Source organism: Lactuca saligna, chromosome 6 (assembly GCF_052625555.1).
Source record: "Lactuca saligna cultivar CGN05327 chromosome 6, ASM5262555v1, whole genome shotgun sequence".
Classification (NCBI taxonomy): domain Eukaryota; kingdom Viridiplantae; phylum Streptophyta; class Magnoliopsida; order Asterales; family Asteraceae; genus Lactuca; species Lactuca saligna.
The window spans coordinates 120,933,066-120,945,880 of record NC_136422.1 but is presented as its reverse complement, the minus strand read 5'-3'; the positions used below and the strand labels follow the sequence as shown (position 1 = coordinate 120,945,880).

General features: G+C 38.0%; 1 protein-coding gene across 1 annotated transcript; it reads right to left on the bottom strand.

Annotated features, from left to right (window-relative positions):
- Positions 1 to 808: 808 nt before the first annotated feature.
- LOC145001538 (uncharacterized) lies at positions 809 to 6,502 on the bottom strand. Its single transcript, XM_078960909.1, has 14 exons — positions 5,659 to 6,502; positions 5,199 to 5,426; positions 4,974 to 5,096; positions 4,731 to 4,879; positions 4,466 to 4,626; positions 3,797 to 3,953; positions 3,597 to 3,677; positions 2,908 to 3,010; positions 2,643 to 2,711; positions 2,123 to 2,550; positions 1,940 to 2,026; positions 1,368 to 1,782; positions 1,099 to 1,308; positions 809 to 1,014 (listed from the first exon to the last, which is right to left on the bottom strand). Exons 3-7 carry the CDS (start codon positions 5,000 to 5,002, stop codon positions 3,655 to 3,657), a joined length of 519 nt encoding a protein of 172 aa, XP_078817035.1. The 5' UTR covers positions 5,003 to 5,096; positions 5,199 to 5,426; positions 5,659 to 6,502; the 3' UTR covers positions 809 to 1,014; positions 1,099 to 1,308; positions 1,368 to 1,782; positions 1,940 to 2,026; positions 2,123 to 2,550; positions 2,643 to 2,711; positions 2,908 to 3,010; positions 3,597 to 3,654.
- Between the last annotated feature and the right edge of the window lie 6,313 nt (positions 6,503 to 12,815).

The following is a 12,815-nucleotide window of genomic DNA, read 5'->3' as shown; positions in this document are numbered from 1 at the left end:
GCTTATAAATTGCTATAGCCAAATTAGATTATAAACACAAGTATTGCACCTTGGTATTATTTAACCAAATGTTCAAGTAATGAAAGTCTAAAGTCAACCATCATTATCTTATTGATTTTGCATAAAACTTTTCTTTTGTTGAATTGTGTTTTTAAATGTTAATGTAATTCTAGTTTTATTTTAAACATCTTAAAAGATCAAAATCCCCCAATTTTATTTTATTTTAGTTTTACAAGTGTTTGTACACCAAGATTATCATAGAAGTAACGAATTGAACCAATCTCCGTAGATATGATCCCTTTACCACTATACACTCACTACTAGAAAAACAGCCTTTTACGACGCTCATTGCGCGTCGTAAAAGGCTCAAACGACGCGCAAATGCGCGTCAAGGAAGGCCCTGTCATAAAGAGAGACGACGCGCATTTACGACGCTCATTTACGACGCGCTTTTACGACACGCATTGCGTATCAAGAAAGGCCATGTCATAAAGGAAGACGACACACATTCGTGTGTCGTAACCTTACGACGCGCGTGTTAATGATACGCAATGCGTATCAAGAAAGCCATTGTCAAGAAAGGCCATGTCATAAATGAAGATGACACACATTTTTGCGTATCATAATTTTAAATGTTTAAAAAAAATATTATTTATAGATTTACTAATTTTCAAATTAAATAATACATTAAAAATCTCATAATACAAAATAAAATACCATAAATAACAAAGATATTTCATTTCACTAATATATCAAATACAAATAATTATTCCAAAAGTGATTAAATGTTATAAAAAATGAACTCATTTATATACAATTGCATCATCACGACTAATCGGTTTTATAATCTCAAAGTCATCAACGGAAGTGCAGTCCTTATTTCCGGAATGTGTAGGGCTGGTTCTCAAGCTCCGTACCACATCATCCTCCAATGGAGCATCTTCATCGATAACCGTGCTTGCGATGTCAACTTTTTCATCATCAACCATCTCACAAATCTGCAAATACTTCTCCCTGCTTGTAACAACTAATAATTAACATTTATGATTTATGATTTATGATTTATGATTTATGATTTATGATTTAACAAACACACACCTCATGAAAAACATGTTTATTATAAAAATGTTATCACCGAATAAGATTCTCTATGCGTGCTCCAAATGTCTCAACGGTCAGGGCATCAAACTTTCTCCGGTCAATCACGACTCTTAAGTCATCAAGACACGTCAGTAGATACGACAAAGATCGGTCATCATCCAATGGCGTATTGCCAACACATCGAGCAATATCAGCAAACTCATTCATCTACAAATATTTCAATATCAGTACCTATATCTCATAACAAATAAGAACCTGTTACCTACCTATGGAAGGTCATCATGTTCATAATAGGCACCCTTCCCTGCCAATAACAAGTCTATCTGGCTGGTTTTTGGTGTCATCAATGGCGACCTAGGAGTCATGCTGCCAGCAGATGATGTGGTCATTCCTTGGTCAGATTTAGGACCAAAGTGGGTCCTACATGACATAGAGGGGTGAGCTTTAAGATCATCCATTGATACAGAATTATTGCCTTGATCAAGAAAACAATCAAGCATGTCTTCTGAACCTCTACGTGACCAATCACTAAGCTTAGGAGACATGAAATCAGTCTTTGGTAACACTTGAACTTGCTTTAGCAGCATCTGGACTTCTATTATCCTTTTGTGAAATCAACTCCATTAACTTCTCCAGGGTTTCAGCAACCCTTACAAGCCTTTCATCTACACTTATACCTGTCTGATCACAACAATCAGCAATCACACAAATTCTAGAATGTTCTTCCACGTGAAAAGTCAGAACCTCCTCTTCACAAATCCGAAAAATGATGGAAGTTTCATCGGAAATTTAAAATGAGAATTCGTAAATGGTGTAACGTGTAAGTAAATGTATTTACTTTTGTCCTATCAGATGTCATGTGAAGTAGAATCGAAAGTTTGTAGTGAGATCAATCTGTATTAAAAGCTTTAACATCCACTCTTTGCTATGAGAGGAAAAAGAATAGACATTACCATTAGTTAAATAGATTTTTGAGTGAGAAGGTGACAAAATTATTTAAAGAATAAAATATGTGACTCACCTTCTTTTCGAGCTCAAGAAGTGATAGTCCAGCACTAAAAACATCAGAATTCTGAGTGGCAACAGCTATACCCACACGAGGTGAAAGATAGGCATCATTTCGAGAGGAAAACAGCATATTTCCCCCTTGTCCCACATAGTCCTGTGGGGAAAACATGTTGGGAGTAGGGGTAGTATGGTCAATTGCTTCTAGAACTTGGATGTTCCTCCTTGAGCTAGTTGATTTTGGCTTTAAGAGACTAAAAGTACCCCTAAAGCTAAATTTTTCAGATCTGGCAGGTTTTGTAATTGATAAGGGATCTGCATCTGCACTCTCTGAAGGGTTGATTTCTACCACTTGATATGTAAGGGGGATAGAACAGTTATTACTTATCCATTATGGGTAAAAAATCATATGATGTGAAAAAGACGAGTCCTTCAGATGAAAGCCTGTATAATCAATAACTTATCAACATGTGAAAGATTAACCTTGCTAATTTCTCACATTTAATCAACAATTGGATTATAGGAGGGACACTTACAACTCTTCATCTTTGAATCAAATTGAGCCTCATGAAAATAAGATCCTTCATGAACCATAGTCACCATGACTGCACAAATTGCAGCAATAATCACTCTTAAGCAAAAGAAGCCACGTGAAACATATATGAGTCTGATTATCATAAGCAAGATACAGTGAGAATACAGGGTTCTTGATTACCAGGTTATAAGAACTCGTAGAACCAAAAACCCTATTTCCCCAAATTTATTTAATTATAAACCACGTGATGGATGCAAGTATAGAACCTTGCTTGTGGTTTAGAGCATGCTTCCGAACAGATCCATCAACAACTTGTGCATTCAACAGAATTTGGGTAACTTCCAATGCCATAATTTTTTCTTGCGAACACTGTTTCACCATAAAAACAGGTTAAGATTATTTAAAACTAAAAACACCAACAACACGTTACAAAAGCAACATAAAATCCATATTTCCAACATTTACAAAGAACTGAATTTGAAATGTATGCAAGTTTTAAAAAATTAGAAAAACAAAAGCCAGAGAAAAAAGCCCCAACATTTGTAGAAAAAGCTGGAACAACTATGAAAGTTGTTGCTGCACAAACTAAGGCAATTGCAGGTGATTTGGAAATGAATATATGTTTTATTTTTCATTTTTAAATTGTTTAATCGTTTTTTTACAATGTGAAAGTAACAAACATCTATCATTTTCATGAATTTTTTTTTAATTTGCAGATAAGATAAAAAAAACTGGGATAATGTTTGGGCTATTGGAACTGGAAACGTTGCTACCCCGGCTCAGGCTCAAGAAGTAAGTAGAAGGGTATTTATGTCTTTTTGGATTGTATTATTGTTGAAAGATTGAAAACCTTCTGAAACAGGGCTTCCAGAAACCCATGAAGACAATTCCTGTAAGGAAGAGACTGGATAACATGAAAAAGAGAGAAAAGACTATGAGAAACAGATATACATACCTTCTGCCTCTTGGGTCTTTCATTTTCCTCTTCCAAACGTGAGATTTTGTTCTCCAGCTCATGTGTGTATAGCCACCAAGGCTTAGGGTTTTCCAAATACATGTTTGTGTACAAAATGAAGAAGAATACAATGTTATAAAAATAAGAAATTATTCCAACAGCATTAAGATCTAAATAAAAAAGTTATAGAGTGTGCATACTTGTGGTGTTTTCAAGCTCTTTTATCATCTCTTTTGCTTGTAATTCAGCAGCTTTTTGTCCTGCTTCAGCTTCTCTTTTCTCTATACGAGCATGAGCTGAAGCTGAAATGGCAGCATCTACCTCTCGTTCTAATGTCTCTACTCTCTGTTCAAGAATCTGCACCCGAAAAAAAGTCATGTGAAAAAGAGGATTTATTAATATATTTTCTCACAATGTTTTTGAAATGAAATACAAAAAGAGCAGTTGATCCCCAATGAATTGAATTCAATCAGAAGTAGAATGACGATGTAGAAATTGCAACTCTTAACTGTTGAATTTCAATCAAACATTGATAAGAAGACTTGATGGATTTGTTATTAGGTCGAATTTTAGCTCAAAAACTGACGGAATCATGTTAATTTCAAACATGCAACACCAACCAAATCAGCCACAGAAACAGATATCGAAAATCATACGAGTTTTCTCTAATTTGAACAGATTATAAGAAATCCAACGATTAAAACTCAAACAATTCAATTGCAATAAGAGATCATCAACATGTGGATTACCGATTACCATTTACCAATCAAATCATATATCGGCAGAGAAATGTGGTTGAATCTCTTAATTTGACAAGCGAAGTTGTAAAAATTGTTGAAATCAGGTAATAGGAAAAACGGAAACGGAACCTTGATTGTACGGGCTTGTTCAGAGGTTAAGGAGGCTCTGTTTGTGTACAAAATGCCATATGAAGATTGACCAACCCCATTCACGAGAGGTATAGCCACCAGATTCAACCTTTGTGTACTTCTCAAACGCCTCGAAAATTGACCAACCCCATTCACGATATCTGATAATAACATTAAAAAAATTAATATATATCATAAAAAATAATATATATATATATATAAAATCAAGATTAAAAAAAGTAATAATAATAATAATAGAACATACTTTGAATCTTCTGTGATACGATATAGAACAAACAATGATTCAAGGGTTTCAGGGCGCAAAAGGTTATGGCGATCAGCATGTTTGATGACAATGTCATGAATATACTCTGAACTCTTGTTTCCTCCATCAAGATTTTCCTCAGAGTAGCCCTGATTTATCAAAAACACTAATATTTATTAAAAAAAACCAGTAACATCTGAATAAAAATAAGTCACCACTATAGAAGGATTATAACTCTTAAACCTTTCCCTTCCTTCATATCCAAGAAGCATCGCATACAGGGGCAAAACCGTCAATGCACCAGGGACCCATCATCCTTGTTTTCCTTTTCCTTTGATGAATCTGATTATTTCAGATCAAATTTACCTGTATAGATAATATTTAAAAAAAAAAACATCAAAAGTTTAGTAAGTTATAACTTATAATAATAAATAAAGAGAAAATTGATATAGAATCATGGAATCATACATGAGCAATCTCATGCCCTAGATCTGGATGCCTAGGAGCAATTATGGCAAGAATATTGATGTGCTTTTGCACTAAGGCTCTATGAACTAATACCATTACAAGTTGCTTCAGGAAAATCAGAATGTAATGTGTGGAGTAGATTACAAGTTGCTTCAGGAAAGTCATAGCTCTCCTTAATCCATCTGCATTGCTCCTCAATACTCAATGTTTCAGGGATAAAATAGAAACCTGACAACACATAGTTATCAAGTATCAAGTATATGTATAAACAAATTAACCACATAACATAACTATAAGAGAATGGAGAAGAAATATCAAGAGAAAAAAAGGGGGGAGAATGGAGAAGAAATATCGAGAGAAAAAAAGAGCGAGAAGTTGTAAAACCCTAAATCTCCTTTACGGGGTGGAACAACAAAGATATATTGCGATTTATTTTTGGATGAGGCACTACCAACTTTACCTTAGACGATGCTTGAATCGTAGCTTTCTAGGGCTTCATTAGTTCATAGATGGCGATAGGGAGAAGTTGTAAAACCCTTAATCTCCTTGTAAGTCTGACACAAGCACAATGTAACAAACCCTAAATCGTAGTCTTGTGAGCGTGAGGACCCGAAAGTGGTTGGCTCTTAAACAAATGCTTGTAAACTTGAGCAGTCGTTACAGTCTCGGTGAGGTGAAGTGAGCTCGAGGTGAGATCTTGTAGTGATAGTACCTGAAGGTTTCTAGTTCGAATGATTTGGACTCTGTGGAACCTTGATGCGAGGCTAATCATAAAGCATCCTAGTGCTTCATCGCAGTGGAAGGTGCATTATGAGTGTCGATTCGCTTAGGTGGCGAAGCAGCAGCAGTGGTGAAAGTTAAAACCCTAAGTCGTCGGTTAATAGAGAACAACATTACATGCTTCCTTCTGCAGACATTTACACCAATTTCCCCTTTCGTCTCTCACTCTAGAAACCCTAATCCCTCCGCCACAATGAACACCATTACAGTTTCCATGGCGCCTTGAAAGCCCTAACCTGAATCTCTTGATCAGAAGCTACTGAACTCCTCAACCTGCACACACACGCTGACCATGCTAGATCTACCACCGGAAGCTTTTTGAAGATCGTACGCGGGATATATTTACAAATTAAAGCCGAAAAATTAGAATTCATCGGAGAGATGGTGGTATATGATATCGCCGGTAATTGATGATGCCATGGAAGAGGATGAGGGGTGTAGGATTGGGGTTTGTTGTTGTTGGAGTTATTTGAAGAAGCGTATCTAGAAGGAAGCAAGTCAAGGAATAGTGCAAGAAAACTGTTGGCGAGTACTCTCAAGAACAGTAGAGAGGTGAAGAAGGTGAAATTACAACAACGATGAAGTAGATGAATGGAAATCAGAAGCCCTTTTTCTTGATTGAGATGATGAAGTCGAGAGATGGAGATGAAATCGTAACCTTTGATCTTTGATTGAGAAGTTGCACAACAGTGTGAGGAGAATGAAAGATGCGTGAAAATGCTTAGGGCAGGGAGGGTAGCGGGCTTTTCTAATTTTTTGGCTTTTCTTTTCCCGCTTGTAACTAAGGAACGCACGTTCATTAAAATTATAAAGCGACACATATAGAGGGCGCGCATTTAAGGTACAGCGCCCTCCGTGTTTTTAATTTTTTTTCTTTTGACACTAATTTAAAGGCGCGCAATAATAAGTGACCTAAATCCTTAAATTTTCTGAAGAGATGACCCTTTTTTAATGTCACTCTCGTTTGCGTAACATAAATTAATGAGTGTCGTAATTTGCGCGTCGTAAAAGGCTATTTTTCTAGTAGTGACTATTTTAGTGTGTAGTTTTTAGGGTATTAATTTTGTTGGCCTCGACAACCACCAGTTTCCTAACCCTAGGGTTTTTTGATTTTTTTTGCAAGGTTGAAAGCCTTGCCTTCCACTGCAAGTAGAAGATTTCGAAATCTAATGAATAAGTTAGTAGGTTTGTCACACCCCCAAAATAAGGATGTCGGAAACGTTCGGGGGTGGAGGACTTCATGTATAGTATCATAACCACAATTGCAATAGTAATTTAAGCGAACACAACCAACATATATATAATTGAAAGAGTTACATCATTGTATGAGTTACATGTTTCCAAATCAATTACAATATGTTAAAAAAAACATGAAATGTTGACGCCTTAACGTCCCATCCTCAAAATGCACTTTGATACCTGTTTAGTGATTTCCTTAGAATACAAGTTGTTTGAAAAAGTGTCAACACAAAGGTTGGTGAGTTCATAAGCTTTTGTTTTCAAACTTGATAAAAGTCTTTCTCTTGTAAATGTCATGTTTGTTTTAGAAAAATCCGATATTTTCCTTAAAATTTGTGTAATGTAGTCTTATAACCGAAGGCCAAAATGTATAAGTAACCTCTCTTACTAATAGAAAATGATATGTGTTTAAATCGACATAAACGCGTTTGAATTAAATGAAATTCCCGTAAATTGTTATGTTTTTTAATACTTTCTGTGAGTTCATTATAACCATGCTATGACCAAGTTGGCCTGAAACGACGTTCTTCAGGCGTCGGAAATGTTTATGGCATTTGTCACCCCAAACCTGCCGGTCTAACTATTGCATGCAGTTAAGGTGTGGGTTTGTCAAACCCAATATAGATCTATATACAACTATCACTCTCTCCCTCTAGGAGGCTCTGGTTACAATACAGGACTTAATGGTAAGTGTGAAGCGAATGTCTCACAAAGTCTTTAACAAATTTACGTGTAATGTAATGAAAATCCCTTATTGTATAAATGTACACTTTTTGTATGAGTGTGTTATGTAATGTGTCATAAACCATACACATTATAGTTTATCAAAACAAGGGTAGTAATGGTAACGTACGTAAACTATATTCAACGTAGTTCGTTCAATTGTTTGAGTAAAATGGATGTACTTTAATTATAACAATCGTGTTATCCTTTATATTTCATATGTATATCTATATCAAATCCATTTATTAACTGATGCATGTTCATATACCAAGATAAAATATCATTCATTTGTAATAACATACATTCACATAAAGATATACACCTTGCTCAACATGTTACAAGGTGATAATAATATGTTAGCATTTTTCTGTTAGTAACAGCTTCGATCACTGTTAATAGAAAATTTATAGAAAGTTCATAAAAGATCCAAATCAGAATCCGTAAATTCTGAGAGTTTTGTTAATGAGTCTAGTTTGTTCATAAAATTTTCCATGATTTTTAGTGACCTCCAACTTAGGTGAAAACGTCCCTAAACACAGACTGGTCCATATTGGTTCTTGAAATGATAGGCAGTTTTGCAAAAATCACCATAAATTGTAGAAAAATCTTATGGAGATTTGCAAGTATCCATTTTAAAGATAAGGACTTGAAATACTTGCACCTTGTACAATTTTGAAAACAAAAATGTTTTAGTTGACCAAAACAGTCCGTGAATGATGTCTAACTTTTCTGATGTAAGCTGTTAGAAATATTTAGTTGTGTTCTTGATGATTTAACTTGTATTCTACCCCTTAAAACATAAGAAAATATGAAAATGTATGGGTATGAAATCACCTTGAGTGATTTCAGTGGATGGCTGATGGAGAAATGTAGTATTCCACTCAAGAACACTAAGAAGATGCCTTGAAGGTTTGAAGATCTAACACTAATGTGATGGAATTTGTGTAAGAAATCTATGATTTGGAGTAAGAGGAAGTGAAAGAATTATGTGGAGGATGAATATACTTACCAAAAGTGGGAGAAAACTTAGAAGAAGGCCCTTGAATCTCGAAATCCTGGTGAGAGGATTGAGAGAGAAAAATGTTTAATTTTTGGTGAAATGAAAGCAAGTGAGTGAGAATGAGAAGAGAGGATGAATGTACAGCTCCAAAAATGTGGGAATAACTTGTGAGAGAGGTAAAAAGGACAAGGAAGTGACAAAGGTATGGTATGGAGGAGTGTGGGTTAGTCATGGAGTGGGTATGGTGGTTGCTTGTGTCATAATACAAAGAAAAGTCAACACTCAACCTTTATACTTCACCCAATCTTCTTGGATAAGGTTTTATCCTCAAAAACATGATTAATCATTAATTAGGGGCCTTATATGTTAAAATAAAGTTTTGGGTGAAAATCTCACGTTAAAACGATGAAAAACGAAGCTAAAATGAAGTCGTAGTCGAAAACCGGAAAGAAATGGGCTTCCAGCGAGACCTCTCGGTCCTAGCCGGAGGTTCGGTCCTCCTGAGCCTAGGTGCGAAGAGAAATGAAGTGAAAGCAGCAAGAAGCGAAGAGCAGGTTCGGTCCGAAAGTACAAGCAAGCAAAATGGGGCGAAACTGGTTTGGAGCGAAATGGACCGAGACTTCGGGTTCGGGCCTTGTGCGAGATTCGGGACCGAAAGGGGAGTTCGGGTCTGCGAGGTTCAGTCCCGAGAGGGAGGGTTCGGTCCCAAGAGGACTTTCGATTCAGCAGCTTGGTTCGGTCCTCTTGGTTTCGGTCCCTAAGAGGACCTTCGGCCCTACGAGGCTTCGACCCTATATAGAGGGTTTCGGGTCTTTTAGGGTATTTTACCCGTTCTAACTCTGTTTTAAGCGGTTTTTGACCCGGTTAAGGGTCAGAATGACCCAAATGACTTCAAAAAGTTACAGGAACCATTGAGAGAGATTTGGGAGAGATTTCAAATAGAAAGAGATAGAGTGAAAACGATTGAGAGAGGTTTCGTTTGTGACCTTTTTGAGTGTCCGGCTTCACATGCAAGGTCTGTAAACCCCATTAAGCCATGTTTTAGTGTCTTACACATTCCCGATGAGTGTGCATTAGTGTTTTATCGCTTTGGTTCATTGTTTACTGCATTTAAGGCTTAGGAAAAATTCAATCACACGGATTTTTCAAATGATGTTTTCTCATTAAAATAACGGATTGTTTAGTAAATACACAACGTAAACCCTAATACGCAAGGGCTAATTGAGTCGTTTGGTTTGACTTGTTGACTTTGTTTGACTTTAACTTGACCCAAAATTGACTATTGTCACATCATCCCCCCGTTAGAGGGAATTTCATCCCGAAATTTACGTTTTGACTGGGACTTCAAGAGTTTGGAAAGAGATGCGGGTATTTTTGTTTCATTTGGTCTTCGCGTTCCCAGGTGAACTCAGGTCCCCGTTTAGCGTTCTAGCGGACCTTTACAATGGGAATACGACTCTGTTTTGTTCGCTTGATCTCTCGATCCATGATTTCGACTGGTTCCTCCATGAAGTGGAGATTTTCGTTAACTTCGATTTCGTTGAGAGGTATTACAAGTGTCTCATCCTCTAGGCACTTTTTCAAGTTTGATACATGGAAGGTGGGGTGTACGTTACTAAGTTCTTGTGGTAATCGGAGTTTGTACGCCACAGGACCAATCCTGGCAAGGATTTCAAACGGTCTGATGTACCTCGGGTTTAGTTTCCCACGCTTACCGAAACGTATCATTCCTTTCCAAGGGGAAAATTTCAGTAGTACCCGATCTCCGACTTGGAATTCCAAGGGTTTGCGTCGCTTGTCTGCGTAACTCTTTTGTTGATCACGAGATGCCTTCAATCTCTCTCGAATTTGAACAATCTTTTCTGTGGTCCCCCTTATGATTTCAGGCCTAGTAAGGGTGCTATCAGGGACTTGCCCCTAGCTAGCTGAGTATCCCCCACTTCGGCCCAACACAGCGGTGATCTACACTTGCGACCGTAGAGAGCTTCGAATGGAGCGACTCCAATGCTAGTGTGATAGTTGTTATTATAGGAAAATTCGATAAGCGGTAAATGAGTATCCCATGCCTTACCAAATTCTATCACACAGGCTCTCTACATATCTTCTAACGTCTGTATAGTGCGCTCGCTCTGCTCGTCGGTTTGTGGATGGTAGGCCGTACTCATATCTAGCCTATTTCCCAGAGATTTCTGTAAGGACTGCCAAAATCGCGAGGTGAATCTACTATCTTGGTCAGAGATAATGGATATTGGTACACCATGTAATCGCACAATCTCCTTGATGTATGTCCTAGTTAACTTCTCCATCTTGTCGGTTTTCTTTATTGATAGGAAGTGCGAAGACTTGGTCAATCTGTCTACGATTACCCATATGGTGTCAAGACCACCTGATGTCTTAGGCAGCGTGGTTATGAAGTCCATGGTTATCCGTTCCCCCTTCCACTCAGGTATATCCGGCTGTTGTAGTAGTCCTGATGGCTTCTGGTATTCTACCTTGACCTTGGAGCAAGTCAGACACTTGCCCACATAGGTAGCAATCTCAGCTTTCATGTTCGGCCACCAGTACAACTTCTTTAGGTCTAGATACATCTTATCCGAAACTGGATGGATGGAATATCGTGTCTTGTGTGCTTCGTTCATGACAACGTCTTAGAACCCACTGAACTTCGGTGTCCAGATCCGGTTCATGAGGTAGCGAGCTTCGTCCTCCTTGACTTCTAGGTTTTTATCCATCCCTCTTAATGCCTCACCCATGATGTTTTCTAGTATCAAGGCTTCACGTTAAGCTTCCTTGATTTGTGTGAACAGGTGCGAATGGATCGTTATTGTTAGTGACTTCACCCGATGACCCGAGTATTCTTTTCTGCTTAGGGCATCGGCTACAACATTAGCCTTGCCTGGATGATAACGGATTTCACACTCATAATCGTTCAGTAGCTCTACCCATCTTCTTTGTCGCATGTTGAGCTCTTTTTGATTGAGGATATGGTGAATACTTTTGTGATCGTTGAAGATGGTGCACTTTGTGCCGTAGAGGTAATGTCTCCAGATCTTCAAGGCGAACACTACTGCTCCCAATTCGAGGTCGTGGGTGGTATAGTTAACTTTGTGTGTCTTAAGTTGGCTTGATGCATAAGCGATAACCTTCCCCCTTTGCATGAGAACACAACCGAGACCTTGATTCGAAGCATCGCAATACACCACGAAATCATCAGTTCCTTCTGGAAGAGACAAGATCGCTGCGCAACATAGGGCTTGTTTTAGTGTCTGGAAGGTGGCTTCTTGTTTATCTTCCCATTTGAACACCACACCTTTCTGAGTCAGGGTGGTGAGGGGCTTAGCAATCTTGGAGAAGTTTTGTATGAATCTTCGGTAGTAGCCTGCGAGTCCCAATAATTGTCGGATTTCTGTTGGCGTTGTAGGTGCTGACCAATTTTCAATCGCCTTGATCTTTGAGGGATCCACGTGTATTCCTTTCTTTCTTACCACGTAGCCAAGGAATCCCTCTTCTCGGAGCCAAAATTCACACTTTGAAAACTTAGCGTAAAGCTTCTCGGCTCTTAAGGTCTCCAGAACTAGTCATAGTTGTTGCCCGTGCTCTTCTTCGCTCCTCAAAGAGACTAAGATATCGTCGATGAACACGATCACAAATTTATCGAGGAAGGGTCGGCACACTCGATTCATCAAATCCATGAACACTGCAGGCGCGTTGGTTAATGCGAATGGCATCACTACAAACTCGTAGTGCCCATAGCGAGTTCTGAATGCTGTCTTGGGGACATCTTCTTCTTGAACTCGCAACTGATGATAACCCGACCTCAAGTCGGTTTTTGAAAAATAACTTGCTCCCTGAAGTTGATCGAAGAGGTCGTTGAT